General features: G+C 40.6%; 1 protein-coding gene across 21 annotated transcripts in view; it reads right to left on the reverse strand.

Moving 5' to 3' along the window:
• The window catches only part of NEB (nebulin), a 215,667-nt gene that overhangs the window by 64,013 nt on the left and 139,280 nt on the right, over nucleotides 1–12,374 (reverse strand). For all 21 annotated transcript variants that reach the window (XM_059927862.1, XM_059927859.1, XM_059927857.1 and 18 more), the window contains exons 88-103: nucleotides 11,602–11,706; nucleotides 11,189–11,500; nucleotides 10,382–10,486; nucleotides 9,736–9,834; nucleotides 9,433–9,534; nucleotides 9,198–9,305; nucleotides 7,762–8,073; nucleotides 6,322–6,426; nucleotides 6,087–6,191; nucleotides 5,592–5,699; nucleotides 4,673–4,780; nucleotides 4,458–4,571; nucleotides 3,813–4,010; nucleotides 3,318–3,422; nucleotides 2,515–2,619; nucleotides 2,313–2,417 (exon numbers count right to left, since the gene is read on the reverse strand). In XM_059927862.1, the coding sequence (XP_059783845.1) occupies nucleotides 2,313–2,417; nucleotides 2,515–2,619; nucleotides 3,318–3,422; nucleotides 3,813–4,010; nucleotides 4,458–4,571; nucleotides 4,673–4,780; nucleotides 5,592–5,699; nucleotides 6,087–6,191; nucleotides 6,322–6,426; nucleotides 7,762–8,073; nucleotides 9,198–9,305; nucleotides 9,433–9,534; nucleotides 9,736–9,834; nucleotides 10,382–10,486; nucleotides 11,189–11,500; nucleotides 11,602–11,706 (2,196 nt within the window). The remainder of the gene's footprint in view (nucleotides 1–2,312; nucleotides 2,418–2,514; nucleotides 2,620–3,317; nucleotides 3,423–3,812; nucleotides 4,011–4,457; nucleotides 4,572–4,672; nucleotides 4,781–5,591; nucleotides 5,700–6,086; nucleotides 6,192–6,321; nucleotides 6,427–7,761; nucleotides 8,074–9,197; nucleotides 9,306–9,432; nucleotides 9,535–9,735; nucleotides 9,835–10,381; nucleotides 10,487–11,188; nucleotides 11,501–11,601; nucleotides 11,707–12,374) is intronic.

The following is a 12,374-nucleotide window of genomic DNA, read 5'->3' on the forward strand; positions in this document are numbered from 1 at the left end:
TGAAGGAAGTGGCGAAGAAAACAACTGACTTAAGTAAATTTGGAAAATGGTAACTTGACTGGATACTCTAAGGCTATAGGCAAATATAACCGCACACAAAATACCCTACTCTAGGGCTTCCCTGGTGGCGCAGTGGTTAAGAATCCGCCTGCCAATGCAGGGGACACGGGTTTGACCCCTGCTCCGGGAAGATCCCACATGCCGCGAAGCAACTAAGCCCGTGCGCCACAACTACTGAGCCTGTGCTCTAGAGCTCACGGGCCACAACTACTGAGCCCACGTGCCACAACTACTGAAGCCCGCGCGCCTAGAGCCCCTGCTCCGCAACAAGAGAAGCCACCACAATGAGAAGCCCGTGCACCACAACGAAGGGCAGACCCTGCTCTCCGCAACTAGAGAAAGCCCACACGTAGCAACAAAGACCCAATGCAGCCAAAAATAAATAAATAAAATAAATAAATTTATTTTAAAAAAATACCCTACTCTAGTTAGTAAATTTGTTTCTCACAGGCATGTGTTAGAAATTCTGAAAATACTTTATGTGGATACAAGGGTTGCACAAATAAGTAGATATATCATAGATAATGAGAGCCAGGCTTTTCACTGGAAAGGAAATAGAAAGTCACAAGTTGGAAAAATAAGTTACACATAAGGAAAGGGTGAAGGATAGAATGAACCTTGTGGTGCTGAACTGCATTGAAGGTATCAGTATGAACCCATGGTTTTAAAATATAGATACAGTTAGGTAAGTATAGAAATAGATACAGATATGTATGCATACATGGGTTAGTATACATGCATAGATTTCTAAGCTCTGCCCACTTAGAGGGCCTAGGAACAATGACATCCTAGTAGTAATGAGCACACTTAGTGCTTAAATCTTGGTTCAAAATACCGTTCTCCAATAAAATAAACTGGGATTTCTTGGAGAGGTGGTTGATTCCAGGTCTGGAACAGAGAAAATACAGATGAGCCTGGAACATCCTGTGGTGCCAAGCAGTAAGGAAGTGTTCAAAAAACACAGTGATTGGGTGTATCAAGGGGACACAGGAGTCACCCTGAAAGAGCTCCCCATAGCAAAGCTGAAACCATTTGAGCAACAAAATAAGTAACAATAACATTAGACTCTACCATAGAATAAAATAAATACCCATGAGCCAACACTGATATAAATAAATATGTAAACAAACCAACAGCGGAGAAGGAACAGCTCTTCCTTACAGAAGAATTCCAGTTAATAAATGGATATAGAAGAAAAAAGGGAAAGAGAAAATCACTAGTAGGCATATTCCACAGTAATAATTCTTGCAGGCAACTCCATCAATGGATGCTAAAACATACGAGAGAAAGTATAAGGACAAACAGGATATTTGCATAGTCCCAAAGGATCTCCTCCAAGATATTTATTAATAACAAAGGTAAAACTAGTAACTTTACAGTGGAGCATCTCGGCAGAGAGCAACAGTGATCAAGGTCATCACAAGTTATTGACATTGTGTACCACCTGCTATGGTGTGCTGAGAAGGGTGCCTCAATTCTGTGTTACTTTTGCAAAAAAAAAAAGAAAAGGGCATACCTTTAATCTAATCATGAGAAAACATCAGATAAGCCCAAATTGAGGAACATTCTACAAAATAACTGGCTAGTATTCTTCAAAAGTGTCAAGATCAGAAAAAGACAAGGAAAGATTGAGAAATTATCAGATTAGAAGAGACTAAGGAGTCACGACAACAAAATGCAATGTGGGATCCTGGATTGGCATCTGGAACAGAAAAGCAGGTTAGTGGAAAAACTGGTGAAGTCTGGATAAAGCCTATAATTAACATTGTAACAATGTTAATTGCTTAGTTTTGATAGTTGTACTATAGAGAAAAGTATGAGGAAATTCTCTGTACTATTTTTGCAGTGCTTCTGTAAATCTAAAATTATTTCAAAATGAAGTTTAAAAATGTAACCAATTCAGAGGCAGGAAAAAAAGTGTGCCTCTGTTGGTCTGTAAGTCACTGGCCAAGGGAGAAGCCACGGAAAAACAAGTCTAGGGTCAACAAAGAAGAGCTTCAACAGTACCTGTCTGCAATAAGGAAGGAGTTGGTGAATTTGTGTCAACTGCATGAAATAGAACAATATTCAAATCGGGGCTGATTTACTTGTAACCATGAGGACTTACAAGATAAAGTAGGAATTTAAAGGTCCGGGAAAAAGATTGGAAAGACCTTTGGGCGTAAGGTTGTCTGTTCCTTTTCATCTCTTATTGTCTATAAAGGTGAAAAAGGTAACTCAAATACAGAGAAAAGAAAGAGAACTCAACTCACACTGCTATACAGATCCTTCAGATTCTTGGTTCTGTCATAATCCACCGTTTCTAGAACTGTCGTATATTTGTCTTTAATCTGATGATAATTTTCTTTATATTTCACCTACAGACAAAAAGGATGGATTATTCTTTTCTATTGTTTGACAATGTGTAAAGACAATAACGGCTTGTCCTGGGAGAGAAGTACAAGGAAGACGCACCTCACTGGCATTAATGCCGCTTTGAAGAGCAGTCACGTAAAGCGGTGTATCTGTGACCAGGTTATAATTTTTTAGATTTTCTTTACCTGCTGCCGTGTATTGTATCTGTGAAGAAAAAGAAAAGTCACTGAAAATGGTAAAATGCAGGTCTTCCATCAGCTTTAGCAGTTTGTGCCTACTTAGATGTACCTTTATTTCTGGATTTCTGCTTTAATCCTAACAGAGGATACGTTGTACAGTTTGAGACTTTGCATGGCTGTCAAAACTAAGTTTCTCTTGACCAAGAGTGGAGTCTAGATCTTTGCCACGTCCCTTCTTCCTTGTGTTGTTTTTCCATGCCTATACTCCATCCCTGACAGCAGCCCCTCAATTTCAACATTCCATTAGTCTGCCCTATCCAAGCTGAATTTCTGCTGGGAAATTTCCCAAATGTCTACTTTTTACTTCAAGACTTAACTATTTATGGTCAAAGTATGCATGTGCATTCTACTCCCTGCCAGTTAACCCGATCAACTAAGGTGTAAATGCTTGAGAGTAGTTCACTCTGAAACACCTCCCAGATAACTTTCTGCTGTAAATGTCTATAGCCTTAAATCACAGGAGAGACCCAAACTGAGGAAGGCCAGCACCAGAACAGGCCACCAGAGAGGTTTTATTGGGCAGGGGCCTTTGGTTCCCTTAGATCATGCACTGTCAAAGCTGCTTTCTCTGGGGCACAGGGACAGCCTTGCTATCACTCCCCTGAGAGCACCATGGAGCCCATCAATCCACAGTGAGCTAGTCCCTCTAAGAAGATGGCTCACCTGACTCTGGAGGTCATATGATTTCTTGGCATGGAGGATCTGGGGTGTATCCCAAACGTAGCATCCAATGCCTTTCAGCCAATTCAAGTCACTTTTATACACATTCTGCAAGAAAGAAGAAACTGTGAAAGGTGACAGGTACTAACTGAATTTACAATCGAGCATTTGATAATTTCCTATCAGCCCTTGGCTGTGCTTAGTACTTAGCAGTCATAGGGTGGGTTTCTCAACACCTGGAAGGTCTTTAATGCCCTGGCCTAAAGAAGTTTAGGAAGAGAGCAACAGCTAAGTTTTAGCCTAGTGTCGAACAGATAAAATATTTAACATAGGTGCCTCATTGCTCCAAGGGGATCCTTACACCAAAAAAGGTTACTCATGCCACTTTGTATGGAAAAGCAGCAGGGTTTAGGAATACAGGGACAATTAGAGCATGGGGCCCCAAGCAGGGCTGGGTGAAGCCTGTAACTTAGTCAACCTGCGGAAAGGACATCATACATCACTCAAGATCTCCTGCGCGTTTTGGACCCGAATAACATTGGGTTCTTCTGGAAGAGATGTCCAGTGGTGGAAGTAGTGTCGGTACTCCAGGTCACTGAGGATGTACTGGCACCTTTTAGCCAGCACATGATTCATCATATCATTGGGGATATGAACATTTGCTTTGGTGTCCTCATAATGTCTTCTGTAGTTCAACTAAAGAATAATATATTTTTGAAGACAAAAATAAGAAAGGAATTAAATGTAAATTATTCTGATCAATCTCTTTTAGAGTCTTATTTTCAACATAGATCAATACCTTTAGAATAGACTAAGGTTAAAAAATGACACTTGAATATACTCTTCTTCTTTAAAAATTTCCCATCCTTTTATAACACAGGGTGAAGAGTGACTTTATTTTCTCCTTTTTCCAAATACAGAGCCCTCACTGTGTTTGGAGGAGGCAGGAGGGAAAGGGTGAAAACTCACAGCCATCAGAGGTGCACAGGGCTCACTGGCAGGGGCGGGGGACAGTCTCAAGACTGGCTCATTCCTCACCATCCCACCCCCCAGCTAATCTTGAACCAAAGGGCAGATTATAAACAGGCAGACTAGTATTACACTTAAGTGTGCAGATCCTCTGTTACAGTGAACTTTGCTTACCGCACTCCTCATCTTTTGGAAATCCAGACTGTGAACCACGTTGGGGAACTCACTGATTTCTTTTCCAGCCAGGTAGTGACCCTTCAGCTTCTCATAGGTCTCTTTGTATTTAAGCTGTGAAATAGGTGCAACATTGAAAATCACTGGGACTTTCTAACCAGCCCTTTGTGGCTGGAAAGACTCTCAAACTTATGAAAGGAAAAAGTCCTACTGACCTCACTGTTCACAAAGTCGGCATGCTTGGCTCCAACAATGGGAATATAGCGTTCGTCTAAGGTGTAGCCATAGGCCTTGGTTCCCTCCCATGCTCCTTTATACAGTATCTAGGACAAAGAAAGTTGTATCAACAAAAGTTTGCATTCAACTTCTTTCAGATGCCACTCGAAAGAAAATGGTAAAGTCAACGTAAACTACTCATGTTTAAAGGCAAGGGTTAAATCTTCATTAACAGCTGTTAGTGTGCGTACCTAAGAACAGGGCAGAGTCTTTGGGCTTGTTGCAAATTAAATCTACAGACCCTGAGGCATTTTATAACAGAGTTTAACTGTATTTACAGTTCTAATAAAAGTGAAAACAAATTTGCACACAGAGAGAGAATCACCAAAGATGGCTTCCCATTCGGCATATACACATATACGCTACACACACATCACCTTTAGATTAGCTGAATTAAAATTTGGAGGGCAAGTCCACCACTTGTTGGCTGGAGATATATGTACATGATTGCTAAAGAGGGACCAGCCTTTCCTCTCTTCTCTCTGTTGGTAGTTGCTTGGTCCTATGTGTGCCCAGAAGTGACATAGCTTGTTAGGTTAACTTGTTAGGTTATTGTCTCTCTCTTTATTTGAATGTCTCCCTCACTTACAGGGGCTCCTGGAGGGTTTGTCTCATTGATCTTTAGCTCCTCAGTGCCTCTCACAGGGCCTGGCACATCACAGGGGCTCAAACAACACCAGCTGGATAAACACTATTTGCCCTGAGTAATACGCTACTTCTAATAAACAAGACTAAATACAACAAAAACAATAGTTCTCCTTATAAGTTCAGTTGCTCACAAAATAAGCCAAGAATATGAATACTGACAAGAGCTTAAAATTCGGAACTGAGTTGTATGTCACATAAAATGGAACTTACGGTACTGTAGAGTTTTCCCATGTCTTTGGAATGGGTGATATATGGTGTATCTGGAGAAAAGGTATACTTGCCCTTTATTAATTTATTAAATGTTTCTTTATATTTTACCTGAGGGGAGAAAACAAAACAAAACCTTTGATTATTCTAAATGTATATTTAAAGTTTCACAAGATCTACCTAGCAAGAGATCTACCTAGTAGATAATAATTAGTCTACATTTAGAGATTAACCAACTGGTTAAATTTCACTATATGATATATAATTTATATTATAACTAATATAATGGAAAGTTTTGGATAATAATTTAGATATTATCTAAAAGTGGGTACAGTATACCACCTACTAGTGACTTTTAAGACATTCTCCCCCAAAGATTTTCTTATAATTTACTCCCCATCATCTCACAAGCAGTTATCTGGAGTTACACAAGCCTGTTCAACTACAGACAACTAAGTCTCCAGTTTGTGTATCTCATTATACACAAAGCAAACTTACATCACTTTGATTGACTGAGTTAATCTTGGCCAGAACAATCTCTGGAGGATCCACCACGCTTGTAAAGTTAGGATAGTTGGCAAGAGCATCTTTCTTATATTTTATCTGCAAAGAAATAGAGACGATCAAGACAGGTGTCCCCTGGCGCCCCCCCCCAAACATGGGGATAGGTACATATCCCCACATGGCAGGTAAGGAGACCAGGCCTTATGTAAGAAGAACAGGCTTTGCTTACCTGAGTCACCATTTCCTGGTTCTTGGTAACCCTCACATGGTCTACAGAATCCAGGGGGATCCAACCAATGCCTCGGAGCCACTCCAGGTCAGCTTTGTAGACATTCTGAGGGCAGGAAGGGAGACATGATGCAGGTATAAATGACTCAGGCACAGGATGACAGGCAGCAGGTTAGAAACAATGTGTTCAGAAGCTTTTTAGGGTTTTCTCTCTAGTGGCTGTTGTCTCATTGATTCAATCATGATTTCATCTGTACACCTGAGCAACATTTCTTGAGCCTGTTACTATAAATGAAGAACTATGGAAGGTTATTTGAGGGATAAGTATAAGGAAGGCCTCTAAGTGTAAAGAGAAGTTACTTATAAAGTGCAAAGTGGTTAAGGGCTATGAGAGGAAGACCATGCAGATGCTGTGGGAGTTGAGGGTAAGGGACCATTGTTTTCATCTGTGAGCATAAGAGAAGGTTTTACCAAGGAAGTTATAGTTACATAGAAATACATGGGGGCATTTAGACTAAGTAAAGGAAATCACACAAGTAAATGCTCATGTACTGTAGGGTTGGGGGAAGCATCCCTCCAGCTCATCTCTACCCTTCCCCCTCACTTCCTGAATTCTCTCAGGCCATCCTATACCAAATGAAGAGGAGTTGCTAATCTGATTAAAGTTCCACAGTGGTCATCCTCCTGCAGCAACCAGTGAGGTGGGATGTTCAAGTTCACCACCTGTGCTGCAGGCAGTCTTTGACATCCTGCTTCTGTTTTGGTAATGATGAGAAGACCCAGGTAGGGTTAGCTCCTCGGCGCACCTGAGCATCACATCAATGCATTGTGTTTCTGTTCCCTAAAGAGTGCTGGCGGCAGGTAGAGATCTTGATTCAGGCTTCAGTGGGAGGTGGCCTGAGATATATTCTCTATCCCAGCTTTAAACTCTGCCTAAGGGATTCTGGGCCTCATGCAACTCATCGGTACATTGTGTCCTCTTTGCTTTGATTCCTTGTAAGCAACTCCTTCATAAATGCCACGAGGAAGGAGATGCTCAGCAAAGCAAGAAGGAAGCATTCCCAGGTCCTTGACTATACTATCATCTAATACAGCCAAAATCCCAACTCCATCTCAGCTCCCACCCCAGCCAATTATTATTTTAAATCAGTTGATAATTTTCCATGCAAATGTGAGGAGTTGTTGATGGCAGAGATGGTACAAAAGCAGATTTTTAAAAAATTGGCTGTGAAAGTTATTCAGAAATGCACAGTCAGTAGGCAGAGCTGTCCGTCACTGCTCCCAACCTTTCTCTACTTCATATCCAGTCTTCATTCCCTTCTGAGAGCAAACTAAGTATTTATGGTCCCAAGTGTCATAGACTGGTGATTCTAGAATGCTGCTTATGATTCTCAGAGTAGACCATACGTTTCTAGATCATTAAGAAACAAAAATCACTTACATCGCTTTGTAGGTCATAGGCCTTCCTTGCCTGAATAACATCATTTTGGTCAGGGTGACACGTCCATTGGTGCACGTAATTGCGGTAATCAATATCACTGACAAGGGCCTGCCCCTCCTTGGCCGCCAACACCGACACCATATCAGGAGGTATATTGATTCTGCCCTTTGTTTTATGATAGTGCTCTTTGTATAGTCTGTCGTTCTGAATCTGGCCTGCGTGCTCGAACCAAACCAGTTTAGGATCATCTCTCATTGTCGGGACACCAACATAATGACCTTTCTGCTTGACATGGTCAGCTTTGTATTTCAGCTGGTGGGAAGAGGAACAGAGATCCCATCAGCTTTGACAAGCACACAAGGCAAAGGGGGCTTGAAACATCAGCAAACTCAGTCCCCCAGCTTTTTGTGTTACTCCCCCAAGAATAAATATCAAAAAACATTGAAATAGGGTGGGAGGGAGGCTCAAGAGGGAGGGGATATGGGGATATCTGCACACATACAGCTGATTCACTTTGTTGTACCGCAGAAACTAACACAACACTGTAAAGCAATTATACTCCAATAAAGATATTTTTTTAAAAAAGTAAAAGAGAAAGAGCAACAAGATTGCACGAAATAATTGCAAGATTATATATAAATCTTTTGTATAAAATAATAGAAATAAAATAATCATTATTTCGCTCAGTAGATGTAATTATTTAAGGAGAACCACGTAAGTACTGACAGACTCTCTCATTGCTCAAACTTTAGTCAGGCTCCCCTGGGCCCTCTTCTTGATGAGGACTCCACTTTGGTCTCTATCTTTGCTGGGGCTGCATAGCCCAGTTTTAGCAAAAATTCTGTTAAATTTTAGCAGAGTTTAGCAGGAATCCCCCTATCCTTGATATCTCCTTTTAGTAACTTTCTGTCCACTGGACCCCTCACTGTTCCTTGGCTATAAACCTTCAATTGTCCTTTCTGTATTTGGACTTGAGCCCAGTTCTGTAATGAGGTTGCTTTTCCCCTTTTGCTATAGTTTTTAAATAAAGTCTATTTTTACCACTTTGCTAAAAAACAAAACAAAACAGAAACATTGAAATAAATAGATAGAGATGAATAAATATCAATTTAAAAATAGAAAAATATACACTTATTTTCTAATGCCGGCAATACTGTATTTGAAGGCTTAGAGATTTTAGGGAAGCAGGGAATAGAAGAAAAAACAAAGACTTCAAACGATAGTTTTTAAAGAAGCCAAGAAAAAAAAGATGAAGAATGCCAAAAGCCCATGGGAAAAGCACCAGAAGGGAGCAGGTACTCTGACCATCCCCAAGCCTGGTCAGGCCTGCCAGCCAACCAGGAACTCTCCATTACGCTACATGCCTTAGCATAAATGGGTTCCTGCACAGGGAAGGTCCAGCCTTTGCAAAGCACTCTCATATCAGAATAAATTACCTCGCTCTGAACGTCCCTAGAGTGATGGGCGTGAACAAACGGCACAGCATCCGGAGGCAAAATGTAACTGGTGGCTTTTTGTTTCTCCCAGCTTTCCTTGTAGAGATACTAAAAGACAGAGAGCCATGACAAAGGGTTAAACCAAGGAGTCAGAATGGAGGGAGAAGTCTCCTGTTGTTATGTTGTGGTCCTCTGTCCCCATACAAAGTGCCAGGCACCCAGGTAAAATCCATACCTGGTCCAGTATTCGGGCCGCCTCCTGGGCAGCATGCAGCTGAGGGGTTTCTGTGAGGGTGTACTTTGATTTGGTGTCATTCCAATCTTTTCGGTATTTAATCTAGAAATGAGAAGAAAGTTGGTAGGTTCTTTGATATTAAGAAAACATAATGTTGTCCAAGCAAATGCTAGCATCATTCATCTCAGCGTTTACAATCTGTATCTCAGACGATGACTGCACGCTGAGTGTAAGTACGTGGAAAAGCTTTGGAAATGATATCTTCCCAACAGAGCAATTTTAGAATGATAGTCATATACTTACATCATTTAGGATTTCACCACTTTGTTTTGCCGTCACGTAATCAACTCTGTCATCCACGGGAGTAAAGTTGAGAGTTTCTATTTTTGTGCGATATTTTTTCTATGGGCAAGAAAATATCTTTTAGATAGCTGTAGTCTCTGGTCCTGTGTGAGTTGATAAAGATATGCTGCATTTAAGGACCCTTCTCTACTAGAGGCATAGAATGCCGTATGTCAATGGCATCTTCCTGGCAATTTGGCTTTCTTCTTAGCATTTTATTTTTTAACAAATGGGTTGACTTCTTACACCTTCCACAGATTTTAAAGTAGCAGGTTTGGTTAGCTCCCAAAGCCGTGTAATGTATCATTATGTGAACTCAGTGCATTTTTTTTTCAACTGGACAAATTTCTCTGAAGTGTATTGCTATTGCTGACAAAAGAAGTTTTCTATTTATACGATTCTAAGCATTGTTGAGTGTAGATGGATGTGATTCCATAATGTGAAAGGGACAGTACAGGATTATTTTGGAAAAATGTATGTCTGGCTTAAATGACAGCAATTGAAATTGTTAAAACTGCTGATAGAGAATGACTGCATTTTGGCTCGTATATTTTTTGTTCAGTCTCTTAGGAAATGTGCTGAACGGCAGGATAAGACCCTGGAATACCTCACTGAAGATATCTGCAGCGTGCTTGGCATGATTGACAGAAACAGAATCATTTGGCATCCAGCCGATCCCACGTAACCATTCTAAGTCAGCCTTGTAAATAGCCTGTGAAAATAAGACCAGGAAGAAGTCAGTGACCCTGGTCATATTTATTCTATCCATTGGTCTGATGGAGAAATGCAATTTAAGAATGACATACTCAAGCAGCCAGACAAGTAACATAAGTAAATTAACTATGAGGCCAGGTGGTATGACAAACCACCTGGGGATATATTTGCTATTTAAAGGGGGTTAGCCTCAATTCAGCTCCAGGTTATTGTTGCCAAGGGCTAATGCATGTCTGGAGCTGCATCCTCTGATTTTTTTTCAATAAAAATGGGAACCCCTAGATTTGTACACAAAATTCCCTGATTTAAAAACCTTGGCAACTTAATTCAAAATTTAAAAATACTGTGTCAACTAAAATAGCATATCTGTGACTACATCCTGCCCATGGACTGCTGGTATTTCAGTTACAATTTAAACCTCTGTTGCTACTTAAATTCTATTAAAATAATATTTTCAGAGTAGCTGTCTTTAACCAGAAACAGTTAAGAACTATATTCACACTACCACTTACTTCTTGATACAAAGTCCAGATCCTTCATGGCTCTGGTGATTTTGATACCATACTATAAGGTCTAACCAAAACCAAATTCTTCGCTATATAAAGATGTGAAGTGATGCTGCAAGGATTTAATGACATAAACTTTCTGGGAGTCATGGGAAAATGATGCAAGAGCTCAGGCTAAAATGCAGCCCACTCACATCGCTTTGCAGATCGTAGGCTTTCCTGGCCTGAATCACGTCGCGCTGGTCAGGCACGCACATCCACTGGTGAAGGTAATTGCGATAATCAATGTCGCTGACCAGAGCCTGGCAATGTTTAGAGTGCGTGATGGAAAGCATATCCGGAGGGCTCTGGAACTTAGACTTCCACTTGGCCCAGTGCAGCCGGTATTCTCTTTCATTCTGAATCTTGCCAGCTATGAGGGCCCAGTGGATCTTGTTGTCATCCCTGGCTGTGAGGGTACCCACGTAGTGTCCCTTCTGCTTCTCATGGTCAAGCTTGTATTTATACTGGAGACAGAAAAACAAAGCAGATGGATCACAGCACGAACTCTCAATGCACCCAGGGCATTTGTTTGAGAAACTGAGGAGTTACACAAGGCCACACTCACATCACTGGCGATCTCCCTGGAGGCCTTGGCGGCCTGGATGGGGATGGCATCCAGCCGTACATCACAGCTCATCTTCATCGCATCCCAACCTTCGCGGTAAATTTTCTGAAGAGGAGGAAAAATAAGGTATCGTTCCAGATTCAAAGTTACTAATGACTCCAAGGGTTCGAGTAGAATTAATATCAGAGGGGTGCAGTTTTTGAAGTCCCAGAACCAGTTTAAAAAAAGAGAATAGGTGAAAGAATCATTCTGTACCAGTGTACTGGAGAACAAAATCATGTCTGGAATCCAAAGATCTGGGCTTGACAAGAGTTCTTTCTTTTCTTTTTTTTTTTTTGAATTATAGCTTTGATGTAGTTGTTCATGGTTTATGTAAAAGGGTTTATCTGCTTCTTGTATTGGTGTATTAGTAGCACTGGGATATGTTTAAGTTCAGACGTTGGCAGGCTAGTATTGAATTTCTCTAGTTTAATAATTCTATTTATTTAATTCAATTCAATTTTTAATCTTCAGAATTAAAAACTTTTTACACTTGAGATTTTTTCCTCTCTGTATGGTTTCTTAGATCTTCTAATACGACTGATGAAGCATATTGTTTGGGAATGTTAGAGTTTCTTTCTGAAGCACCATTGGATGTAACCGCTATTTTCTAAGTGTAGCACTGTTTTGTTTGTAAAGAGAAGTCAGTTAAAGCAGTGACTGATTTACAAATAGCCTTCTAAAAATATATTCACATTTAAGTGGATACCTTCTGTACTGACGATGTCAGAAAG

Source organism: Balaenoptera ricei, chromosome 7 (genome assembly GCF_028023285.1).
Source record: "Balaenoptera ricei isolate mBalRic1 chromosome 7, mBalRic1.hap2, whole genome shotgun sequence".
In the NCBI taxonomy this organism is placed as follows: Eukaryota; Metazoa; Chordata; class Mammalia; order Artiodactyla; family Balaenopteridae; genus Balaenoptera; species Balaenoptera ricei.